The sequence below is a fragment of the Haplochromis burtoni genome, unplaced genomic scaffold, assembly GCF_018398535.1.
Source record: "Haplochromis burtoni strain Fernald_Lab_line unplaced genomic scaffold, NCSU_Asbu1 Contig_114, whole genome shotgun sequence".
In the NCBI taxonomy this organism is placed as follows: Eukaryota; Metazoa; Chordata; class Actinopteri; order Cichliformes; family Cichlidae; genus Haplochromis; species Haplochromis burtoni.
In genome coordinates, this window is record NW_024582475.1 from 1,618,255 (window position 1) to 1,631,008 (window position 12,754).

Below are 12,754 nucleotides of genomic sequence, written 5' to 3' on the forward strand. Positions count from 1 at the left end.
AAAAAGTTACCAGTTAGACACATATGTAGTTGCAACTATGTAAAAAATTGAAATTATACTGTCTGTAAAGTTGCAGCAATGTATAGTCTGTAGCATAAGATGATTAAAAACACGAGGAGAAGGATCAGTCAGTTGATAAGAAGATTGTCTCAAACAGTGGTCTAGTTGTTATTAAAAAAGACAGAAATCATGGTACATATTAGGTACTGTTGTCAGTCATGATTAATGAACTGCTTCCTAGGAGGATCTGCCTGAAGGAAATGATGGCAACAAAGCCAGAGCTGATGAAAACAGAGTGGAGGAGGATCAAGATGAAAAAACAGAGGAGCCATTGTCTTTACAGTGGCCTGACTCAGGGTGGGAGCAAGCCATCTACCTGCTCAGGCTGCCCGATGTTCGCAAAAAGGTGATAATCAGATTCTTCTTTTTGATTTATTGTTATTATCATTATTCTTACAGATACTGTAAGTAATCTAGGTGTTTTCCTGGATAGTTCATTTAAGCTGGATAAACAGGTTTCCTCTGTGGTTAAATCTGGCTTTTGTGCCAATTGTGCCAAATTTCCAAGGTCAAACGTTTAATACCGTACAAAGATCTTGAAAAACGTATACATGCCTTTGTGACCTCCAGATTAGATTAATATAACTCTCTCTACTCTGGACTCCAACTCGCTCACCTCCAACGATTAGAGCTTGTTCAGAATGCTGCGGCTTGTCTCCTAACCGGAACTAGAAAGTTTGCCTCCATCACTCCAGTGCTCTCTGATTTACATTGGCTGCCTATTAAATTGCGCATTGATTTTAAAGTTCTGCTGCTTACTTTTAAATGCCTAAACAACCTTTCACCTGACTATCTCACCGACCTCCTCAATCTCTATACTCCCAGCCGTTCTTTTTGATCATCTGGTCAGTTACTTCTGGCCCAGCCTAGGCACCGTTTGAAGACTAGGGATGATCGTGCCTTTGCCTCTGTAGCACCAAACATCTGGAATAGTCTTCCTGCTACCGTTCGTGCCTCTGATTCCATTCAATCCTTTAAAGCACGCTTGAAAACTTACCAATTCAACCTGGCTTTTCCGACTCTCACCGCTCATTAATTGCTGTATCGTTACTCATTTCTTTGGATTATCCTGAATTCTCCTTATCTCTACTTACTAATGAGTGACAGTGTGTGACCATAGAAGTGTTTTATTCATTGGACAAAACTATGCAGTTATCAAGCATATAGACAGCCGTGTAAATGAAAAAAAACTAAATAATCAGACATCCGCTCGGAAAATGTATAAATAGTCTTTTCTGAAAAAAAAACAACCCCAGTGATGGTGTGACTGTGACGTCAGGGGCCCTATATTACGCCCAACAAAATACAAAGGCCTTCTATCCTGCGCACTGACATCCTGTTTGTAAGCCCAAGTAGGCTTGTTGAAAGGGTTCATATACATTTCATAAAGTCAGTGACTTTAAAGAAACTAGAGAACAAAGGCTTGATGCATGAAAGATGATTTCCTGAGAAAAATAACCACAAACCTGAAATTTAAAAAAAAGAACATTGAAAGCCAATGCAGTGTCCCCCTGACACTAATTAAAATTGTGAGGGTGTTATAAAAAAAGATCTTGATCTGTTTATTATTTACAATTTACACAAGTTGGGTTACGATAGTTGAGTCTATTTTAAAGGAGCAACAGAATAGCTGTTTTGGTCAGTGTAACTATTGTTTATGTGTATTATTGTGTATGTTTCACATAGATTCATATAGAGTATATAGATTGTGCCCACTTGTCTGTACTGAATATTGTTATGTGATGTGTATGTTGTAACCTCTGCTGGTCTCTAGGCCATGTCTCTCTTGGAAAAGAGATTAAAATCTCAATTAGCATTTTACCCGGGTAAATAAAAGACTAAGACACAAATCATATAAATCACAGGAACACATGGGACTACACAGTTATTCTGAAAAAGGGTTTCTTTTAAATCCTTAGTGTTTAGGCATAAGCAATAGCTTCACATTGTTAGTTACAGAAACACAGATAATAAATAGTTTAAGAAAACTAAAAAACAGAAGCAAATAATCACAAAAACTGATCAGTACATAAGAAGCTTTTCACCTATGATGTTGATTTTACACCCATTAGTATGTTTTCCAGTTAGTTTAAATTTTGTGATGCATCTCTAACAGTATGTAAAATATTTATGGTTTTATGTTGCAATTAACCTTGTTGTACATCAGGGGTAGGCAACTCCTGGCCTCGTGTGCTGGAGTCCTGCAGGTTTTAGATATCACCCTTGGTCAACACACCTGAATCAAATGATTAGTTCATTACCAGGCCTCTGGAGAACGTCAAGACATGTTGAGGAGGTAATTTAACAATTTGAATTAGCTGTGTTGGATCAAGGACACATCTAAAACCTGCAGGACACCGGCCCTCGAGGCCTGGAGTTGCCTACCCCTGTTGGCAGGTACACAATCATACACCCCACAATAAACTATTTACCAAATTTCAGCACACATTTTAAAATTAAACCAAAAACCAAAGTTTACTTTTACAAGAACATCTTTCCAAATACATATTTATTTGATCCAAGTGATACCTCCTCTTTTGCTGCAAGATAGATAGCAAGCATACAGTGCATATACGGTTAGAGTGGGACTTCTTTCCAAATACATATTTATTTGATCCAAGTGATACCTCCTCTTTTGCTGCAAGATAGATAGCAAGCATACAGTGCATATACGGTTAGAGTGGGACGTAAACAAAGGCTTCAGGTGCATTATATTATCAACCCACGATTAGGAAGCAGGTATGGGAGGAGTCAGTGCTAAAGCTGCGTTCACTCATGGAAATGCATTCACCTACACTAGGGGAGCATTAATCACACATACACGTGACATCACTGATCAAGTCACCACTGAAAGCTGCAAACAGTCTGAGTCTAATGGTTGGCTAGTTTTCAGAATATGGCATTCGCCCTTGCAACAGTGTTTTAAGATCCACTACTATTTCATATTCCTATGCTGGAAACACCGGAACAGCAATCCATCAAGGAACGCGTCACTTTATCAGTTATGCACATTGATATGGTACTTATATGTTTTAATATGAAGTTTAAAGGTAGACATACCAGTATAACACGTTTCACTATGTCATCAAAGTTTTTTTCTCTAAACACTGTGGTGTCAAAATACCATTAGACAAAACAAACACTTATTTTGCATTAAACTGAATATTACTAAGGTATACTCACAAGTGAGAGTGCGGTAACGCACATAATCCTCTTAGAAGACTTCAGGTATTAGGTATTATGCTGATCCATTGTGAAGAGTTGTTCTGTGTCCTACATACATAACACTGGCCACTGCAACAGTTTGTTTGTGCCACAATAGCTGACAGTGGAAACCTGTGTTTGGATATGCTTGCACTTATGATTTTGCAAGATGTTATTCTCTGGTAAGTCTGAACCTTTTTGTTCTCTTTGGATAAAGCAATTAGATTGGCTCCTTGCTTTAAATTTTGCATCACAACTCTAGTCTTTCATGTTGTGCAGAAACCAGCATTATGCAAAGAAAGTAACTGTAACGCTTTATAAATGGATCTATGAATACAGTGGGGAAAATAATAATTTGATGATCTGGTGAATTTGTTTGTTTTCTCGTTTTCAAAGAAATAAACAGTCTCTGATATTTATGGTTGTTTTTTTTTTCAATGGAGAGACACACAATATCAACAAAAACTCCAGAAAAAAATGACATAGAACAAATTAGCCACTCTTTAGTTGCCTTGTATGTTTTAGATCATTGTCATGCTGGAAGACCCATCCACAACCTCTCTTCAGTGCTCTAGCTGAGGCAAGGACATTCTTGTCCAAGATTTTGTGGTACGCAGCCCCGTCCTTTTGTCCCTCAATGAGAGGATCTCTCCTGTACCCAAAACATAATGTTTCCACCACCGTGTTTCCACCAAGGTGAGTCGAGTTGAGGCCAAAGAGCTTGATGTTTATTTCATCTGACCACAGCAATTTATCCCAAGCCTTCTTTAAATCGTTTAGATCTTTACTGGCAAACTTCACATGAGCCTATACATGTGGCTTCCTTATTAGAGTTACTTTGAAGCTCCACACAGAGGGTGATTGAGGGTCATTTTCTGTGTCTTACATTTCCTAATAGTCACATCAAGTGTTGTCACCTTCCCACCAAGCTTTTTGCTGATGGTCTTGTAGCCCGTTCTTGCCTTGTGCAGGTCTGTAATCTTGCTCCTGACATTCTTTGACAGCACTTTACTCTTTAGCCTGTGGGAATGCAGAGGTTGGAATGGAAGAAACTGATTATGTGGACGATTGTGCTTCATGCACATGACTATTTAAGAACAGAAGTATCAAATCTTTATTTCTCTCAGTGACATGCAAATGACTTTATAACCTTTATGTAATGTGTTTTGTTTGATATTCTGTCTCTCTTTGTTAAACTAAAACTACCATAAAAAAACAGATTTAATTTTGTTGTAAGTGAGCAAACAAATAATTGTTTTCCCCCTGTGACACATAATAATGGATACATTTTAGTTATGAATAGTCCAAATGCCTTGAGATACGTGTATACTATTAATATCTTTTCCAAATGCAATTTTATCCCTGTTTTTCCTTTACTGTACTATAGACTGGGTATTCCATGGATTTGAAGATGTGAAATGAGTCACATCGCTGGAGTTTTAAATTCTGCCACCCCATGGTCTTCTGGGGAGAGAACTGGACTCCACCAAATTTTATTTATGCACCTTATTTCAACCTAGCCAAAAGCAACACTGCTGCTGGAGAAAAATGTATTGTACCAGAAGGAAGCGACTGCAGCTGAGCCGAGTTCTTTTTCTCCTCTCTGGGGTTTTCCTCTGTACCCTCTACCAGCTGACCATCAGCACTAGACTGTACGAGCCTTTGGCAATGCCTCAAATTGCACAGGATAGTGGGGAAGGTTCAGCAGAGGGGGTTGAGGAGCTTGCAGATCTGGGAAAGGCTCTAACTACAGCATATGATTTAGAGCAAACTGAGCAAAGAAACACAACGTATGATGTCCATAATGCAACTACAACTTCAGTATCCACGACATCTACCACTACTGAATCGCCATTATTCCCAACAACAAATCGGACTCTTGTGCATTGCATCTATGTGGCACCTGAACTTCCGGAGACACCCACGCCAGCTCCTCCTACAACTACCGTCCCACCAGCCTTTCCGGGTGAAGCACCACATATGAAGGGTGATTACCCAGAGGACATTTTTTCAATCGAAGATCGCAGACGTGGCTGGGTGACCCTTCACATTATTGGGATGATGTACATGTTTGTGTCACTTGCAATTGTGTGTGATGAGTTTTTTGTTCCTGCTCTCGGGGTAATCACAAACAAGTTGGCAATCTCTGATGATGTGGCTGGAGCCACCTTCATGGCCGCCGGAGGTTCTGCCCCTGAGCTTTTTACCTCTTTGATAGGAGTCTTCATTGCCCACAGCAACGTGGGTATTGGCACAATTGTGGGCTCAGCAGTTTTCAACATTTTGTTTGTGATTGGAATGTGTGCTTTGTTTTCTCGGGAGATTCTCCATCTGACCTGGTGGCCTCTATTCAGAGATGTGTCATTCTACATACTTGGCCTCATCTTTCTAATTATCTTCTTCCTGGATAATGTCATAATGTGGTGGGAGAGCATGATGCTGGTGGCTTGTTACACTGTCTATGTCATTTTCATGAAGTTTAATGTGCAAATAGAGCGTGCATTCAAGACCCAACTCCACAAACACAAGAGCATTGTCAAAGTTATTGCTGTAGAGGAACCTGACAAGGTAAGATCTCCTATTAAAGAATTCATCAAAGCTCTTATCCTCAGTCAGACAACTAATAAGTCTGTTGTCTGATATCTATATTGAAAAGTTTTCTCCATTTTCACCCAAACCCATAAACTACTGGTAACAGAAAACAACCTAATGAAACTTTTGAAGAGCTAGGCATACTAGCTAGGTATTAATGCATTCCTGCTGGAGAGACATAAATCAGCAGATTTTAAGATATTTAACTAGTAGAGGTTTTTGTAGGGATTATTATTAGCAACTAGAAAGCAGTTTCGTCACATGATATATACGTAGCTTTTTATAAAAACAAAAACACCCCAAAGCTAATCAGCTGCAGCAAATGAATGCTTTCCAGAGTTATAGCTCCTTTAGCATCCATGTATAGCGTGTCCAAACCTAAACAGTGTGACTGAGGCTTAACTTACACCAAGTAAAGGGTTTAAGGGTTTGTTCATACTCAGGGTTTTTGAGGGTGGGACTCCCAAAAAGAGAACATTTTATTCCTTGTTGAAAATGCTATTTCATATCATTTAGAATCATTAATAATTATTTTATGGGGATAATGGATACAATAAAAATACTGTCATCCTCTGCATTTAAAAAAATATATATCTGACATCATCAAGTCAGGCAGCGTGTGCAATGAGTGAACTAGTAATGCATTAAATTATAGCACTAATATAAAATCTACCAGAATGAACTTTGTTTTATCTCTGCCGCTGAATGATCATCACTGAACAAAACATTGTTGCACACAGACTAATGGGAACGGTGAGGATAATGCCCCTCCTGCTCCAGAGGACAAGAATCGTTTAAAGGTAAAAATCAATTCACCAACCAATAAACTGCAAGAAGAAAGTCACAAAAAAATTCTTTATACCCTTCACACTCACAGTCTTATTTTGTAAATAATTAAGACAAGTGCTAGCTCCCTGCACTAGTTAAGAAAAAAAAAACAGCCACTATATCCACTATTGCATGTTTAACAGTGATGTGCTATTATCTGTACAGTGACTAGTTACTGTATCATGACCTCAGCCGTCTCTTTCCCCAGTTGAAGCCATCCCTTCAGCGAGGGGGGAGTTCTGCTTCTTTACACAACAGCACAATGAGAAACACCATCTTCCAACTCATGATTCATACATTAGACCCTATAGGTAATGGTGAGTACTATTTGATAGCTGTGAATACTGTTTGATGACTGATAACTGTGTACCAAGTGCTTTTATAATAGCTGTCTGAGTACTATGTCCTTCTCATTCTAAAATGGATTAGCAAAGTGTCCCACATGAAGGCAGCACTAAGTCCAGATTGATACTAAGCAGATAAATACCTACCTCAGTCTGTAGAGGGATCCATTTAGAGGCCTGTAGGAGAACAGGAAGAATATCACCAGGGTATAGCTGCAATACACTCTAGAACTCACTAACACATGACCCTACGCTGTGTTCACTGCATCATTCCATGTTTGGCACTGATCACCACCCGCACTCATGTATATATCATGTATATATCTATCCACTTAGCACTTTTAATTCTTATTCTTATTTTTATATTTTTATGACAGTATGTTGCACTGAAGCACCGCAGCAATTTCCTAATGTTGTAAACCTGCTCAACATCTGGCAATAAACCCTTTCTGATTCTGATTCTGATTCTGAAAAAGTCAGTTAGTGCATGATGACCAGTGTTGGGTAAGTCACTTTAAATTAGTAACTTAGTTACATTACTAGTTACTTCTATCAAAAGTAACTCAGTTACTTCAAGTTAATCGTTACTTTCAAAGTAACTAGTTACTAGGGAAAGTAACTTTGGTTTTACTCAGAATTCTCTTGTTAATGTGTTGCTTCCATAACTGGATACCCAGCAAGATTGCCAGTCTTCTAGCTTGCTTACTTGCCACAAGTGCACTGTGCCACCTACCAATAGAAAGGAAAAAATGATGTGCATATTTCCACGAGAGAAATCCCACACCTGGAGAAATCCCACACCGTTGACCGCCGCCACGATTCTAGCCTACGTCACAGCGTCATGTGCGCTTTTTACATCCAACACAAAAACTGCAGTCGTGGTGCTTTCGATTGTACGCAGAACTCAGAAATTCGGCCTTCCGAATAGGAAGATGTAGGTAACACCAGACTGCAGATGAGCTGCATACAGGGCTGGACTGGTTCATCAAGAGTTGGGGAGTTCGCCTTGTAATCGGAAGGTTGCTGGTTCGAGCCCCAGCTTGGTCAGTCTCGGTCGTTGTGTCCTTGGGCAAGACACTTCACCCGTTGCCTACTGGTGGTGGTCAGAGGGCCCGGTGGCGCCAGTGTCCGGCAGCCTCACCTCTGTCAGTGCGCCCCAGGGTGGCTGTGGCTACAATGTAGCTGCCATCACCAGTGTGTGAATGGGTGGATGAATGGGTGGATGACTGGTTGTGTAAAGCGCTTTGGGGTCCTAAGGGACTAGTAAAGCGCTATACAAATACAGGCCATTTACCATTTAAACTCCATCTAAACTTGGTTTATTTCTGACCCAGATGGACTGCAGGTTATAACTTCTTACCTGAAGTTCAGTTCACCTGACACTCGGACCGGCAGCCGCCTCGGTTCTCTGCTCCTCCTTTCCCTCATCCACCTGCTGGCTTCCACCACTTGCTAATGTTACTGAATCTGTGGAAGCTGCGATAGCCACCACACGAAGTAACGAATAACGACCCTATCTAAATCCCAGTAACGATTAATGCGTTCCTGATTTTGGCATAATAACTAGTTACCGTGCTCGTTACCACAATAATACCGTAGTTACTGTAACGCGTTACTTAATAACGTTAGGCCCTACACTGATGATGACGGGGTTTTCTTTCCCTTAAATTAGTTAAAATGCAATGATTTAGAAGATGTAAGCTGGGTTGACAGTGTGATGATGGGCTGACCTATCCAGATTTGACATTTGAGAAAATGGTTACAAAGATTATCTATGTTATACGTTTGAGCTGAAAATTCCCTTTAGCCATGAATGCTTTGTAATCTGAAAGCGGAAAGGTACTATAGATGTGCAAGGGTCTGTACGAGCTAGCAACTAGCTATGAAATGAAGATATATTTAGAATAAAAATAGTCCAGAACACAACACCTTCTTCCTGTTTTTACTGTTGTTATTCCCACCCCAGACACACCTGGCCAATAAGCAGGCTGAATATTCTCACGCTCGATCTGATATTGCTTAGTGGTCTTCAACTAGGAGTCTTCAACTCCTAGTGTGAATGTGATCCGACAGTGTCACTGTCAGATCACATTCACACTATAAACAAACTTCAAGGAGTTCATTTGCACCAAGACCACCTCCTCTAAAGGCTCTTGGTGTGGTTACTGTGTTCACATCTGCACAAACAGCCTCATTGTGAGGAATGGCTGTGTGGTGGACGCAGATGAACAGTCCAGTCTTTGTTTATCCCCCCTTTTCATCATAGCAATTTATTAGTGTGCCGTATTTGCAATCAAACTAAGGCAAGAAGTTTAGTATAAAACAAAAGAAAAACAAGTAACCTCAACTTAAACACTGATTATCCAAAAAGTAAAATAAACTATTAAGAAAGCAATTCTGTAGTACATCCATTGTGGCCTACTCACCATTATGACCTAACATGCAATGCTTCTGGAAAGTAGCTGACCATATAGTCAGTAGCTCCTCCCACTCCAGGAAATGACAATTAAATATCAGTTAAATACTAAATTAACTTATAGTAGTTCTCAATCTAAAGTGCAGTCTGATGAAAAGATGAGCAATAAGTTAATCAAATACAAATCTTAACCACCAACATTTTCAATCAGGCTCTCTTTAGGGTTTCATGACTACCGTAATATAGCAGCAATATACACATAATGAATCTAAATTAAAAGCACTTTGTACTGTGTTTAGGGCCCTCCGTGTGACGTCTGTGATTCTAATTTTATTTTGCCACTTTGTGTGTTTGTAGGGAAATTTAAGGAGAAAGCTGAAACTCTGAACAGCGTGGCAAGAAAGAAATCAGACGCCAAAGACAAAAGTGAAGGTAACATTGAAGGATGTGAGCGTCATTCACTGACTAGAGACTGACACCTGCTTAGTATCATTATCAATAGCTGGTCTGCAAAGCATTAAATTGACATGCGCAAAATGACTTAAAAAAAATAAAATAGGTTTTTTGTTCAACATCAGTAGATGTCGCTATATGCCAACTATCATAATAAAACAACTGTTTCCCCATTGTAGTAATATTTTAGCTTATTTAGCTTGGAAACAGTTAGTACACACTAGTTAAAAAAAAATATATATATACTGTATGACGGTGGCGTGACTTTTACACAAAGGCAAGCAGAGATTCCTCAGCCTCCAGAATACACAAACAAACATCTTATTCCACTTTTTAACAGTTTAACTAGTTAAACTGGAACAGATTAAAACATACCATTTTTGCTGTCTGTCTGCACTTTACATGGATGTCTTCAGCTTTTGGCACTCTTTCCTGACTGAAGAATTTTAAAATATTATTACTTTCATAACTGAATATCTACTATATTACCAAATATTACTTGCTAACAAACTGAGAATGACAGGAGGTGGAGGAATTTGCCAAATAACATTTTAGCAAAAAAGTAATAAAACAACATGGTCAGAGCAGCCCTCTCCACCGTCATCACAGCTTTCCTTGTGAATGTAAGGAAGTATTAACAACTTTTTCACATTTCTCTGCATCACACGTTGGCCAAGGTGGTTAGCAAGACGAAACTCATCTGTTAGGATGCTAAATCACTGAAGCTTGTTTACTTGTTAATGCTAGCTTTATGTTTTGTTTTGTTTTTTGACATATTTGACATGTCAAATTGCATGTACAAACCAAGTGCATATAACTATGCAGAGAACTCAAGGAATATATAGGTATATAGCTAAGAAGACAGTGAGTGAATTCAGCTAATGCATTGACTGCAGTTCTTCCTGTAATCAGTCCTGAAGTCTTAAATGAAATTAAAATCTTCCAGATAACTGCATAAGGGCCCGCAGTTAATAAGCAAACTCTTTGGGATTCCTTTCACAGATGGTGGGGAAAAAACTGAGCAGAGCAAAGAGTCAGAACCAACCACAGCTGCAGAAGAAGAAAAGAAGGAGCAGCCAGAGGACAAGAAGGTACTCTCCAACCATGTCCTGGTGGCTTTCAAAAAGCCCAGAAGTCAGTCTTTGATTCCTGTCTATGTAAGAGTCAATGCACAGATCAATGATACAACTTGTGGGCACCTGCTTCCTTAGGATGGTTTGACTTTTGTTTCTTTTTATCATATGTTTTAATTGCGGTATCTTTCCTACTTCAGGAAGATGTACCAGCAAAAGATGATGGGTCAGGAGAGTCAGACGACTCTGAGAGCGACGAAGAGGACAGCGATGATGAAAGTGACGAGTCCAGTGAAGATGAGGATGATGATGAGGATAAAGACGAAGAAGAAGATGAAAAAGACGATGAACCTCTGTCTTTAGAATGGCCCGATACACGTCGAAAGCAAGCAACCTACCTCTTCCTGTTGCCCATAGTTTTCCCTCTGTGGCTTACCGTCCCAGATGTTCGCAACCCGGTGAGAGATACCATAATATTTCTGATATCAGCTGTGGTAATTTAAATCATGCTGCATTTTGCTTTTCCATAACTCACTTTGTCCTATAGAAATCCAGAAAATTCTTTGTTGTCACCTTCCTGGGCTCTATTCTATGGATTGCTATCTTCTCGTACCTCATGGTGTGGTGGGCCCATCAGGTCAGTTACTTTAGATACAAATACTCTGCTTTGTTTTCTGTTGATGTGCATTGACACACAGAATCGCTTAAAAGATCTGTGTAAACTAAAAGCTGAGCACCTAAAAGTCTTGTTCATCTTCCTAGGTGGGTGAGACTATTGGCATCTCAGAGGAAATTATGGGCCTGACTATGCTGGCTGCAGGGACCTCCATCCCTGACCTCATTACCAGTGTGATTGTGGCTCGTAAAGGCCTGGGAGACATGGCTGTGTCTAGCTCTGTGGGCAGTAACATCTTTGACATCACTGTGGGGTGAGCCTCTATAGCTGGATCGTCATCAATTTCGTTTTTAAAGCTGCTTAACACAAACTTTAATAATTCCTTTCTCTCCCTTTTCTTTATGTTTTTTCACTATCATTTTATTTAAAAGTCTCCCAGTCCCTTGGCTCCTGTACTCAGCCATCCATAGTTTTGGTCCAGTGGCTGTCAGCAGCAATGGGCTCTTTTGTGCCATTGTGCTGCTCTTCCTCATGCTCCTCTTTGTCATCATCTCCATTGCTTCCTGTAACTGGAAGATGAATAAGGTGCTGGGTTTCACCATGTTCCTCCTCTACTTTATCTTCTTGGTGCTCAGTGTTATGTTGGAAGATCGTATCATCATCTGCCCAGTTTCCATCTAATTCTTTCTGCTGAACTGTTAACCTTTTTGGGAAAGGATCTCACGAGCATAGACCTGGATATCTATAGGAAACATTCAGAAAGCTACGTGCTCTGCATTGTTACCAGTGAAGTGTCTGGTATGTCAGCAGCAATAAAGCGTTTTCTAGAACCCGATACTCACTTATAGAAATGATGGCAGCTTTTAAATTGATTTTCATAGTACACGGGGAGATGCATGACTACTGTCTAATACAGTGTAGATTTTGTGGTGTAAGACCTAACAGAGATGTTAATGGGTTTTTTATGCACTGTCTATGAAATGCAAGTAAAAGTGTTAGTTTGTGGACACATTTTGAAAAATGTAGGCTACTAAATGTGTATTTTGTATCATCGTAAGTAAATGATTTTGTAAGAATCATGATAGGGACCCTGAGCTTGCTTGAACTTTTTTTTTTCAAAAATCATGAAAAATCATTGAAAAAATAAAAAATAAATCAAACACAACAT

At 39.5% G+C, this 12,754-nt stretch overlaps 1 protein-coding gene across 2 annotated transcripts; it reads left to right on the forward strand.

Moving 5' to 3' along the window:
* The first annotated feature begins 3,291 nt into the window (after positions 1-3,291).
* slc24a1 (solute carrier family 24 member 1) lies at positions 3,292-12,751 on the forward strand. 2 transcript variants are annotated; one of them, XM_005928792.2, is made up of 10 exons: positions 3,292-3,446; positions 4,652-5,832; positions 6,597-6,656; positions 6,893-7,001; positions 9,802-9,876; positions 10,900-10,988; positions 11,171-11,428; positions 11,518-11,607; positions 11,733-11,899; positions 12,018-12,751. In XM_005928792.2, exons 2-10 carry the CDS (start codon positions 4,813-4,815, stop codon positions 12,265-12,267), a joined length of 2,118 nt encoding a protein of 705 aa, XP_005928854.1. In that variant the 5' UTR covers positions 3,292-3,446; positions 4,652-4,812; the 3' UTR covers positions 12,268-12,751. The 2 variants fall into 2 exon arrangements, with proteins under 2 accessions (XP_005928854.1, XP_005928855.1); XM_005928793.2 differs by having other exon boundaries at positions 6,893-6,995.
* Positions 12,752-12,754: the final 3 nt, after the last annotated feature.

Bases quoted from the DNA above. Each gene is read 5' to 3' on its own strand.
- slc24a1 (XM_005928792.2), top strand. From the start codon at position 4,813: ATGTATTGTACCAGAAGGAAGCGACTGCAGCTGAGCCGAGTTCTTTTT. The intron at 10,989-11,170 runs GTACTCTCCAAC...TTCCTACTTCAG, and splicing joins AGCAGCCAGAGGACAAGAAG to GAAGATGTACCAGCAAAAGA. The intron at 11,608-11,732 runs GTCAGTTACTTT...TCATCTTCCTAG, and splicing joins TGGTGTGGTGGGCCCATCAG to GTGGGTGAGACTATTGGCAT.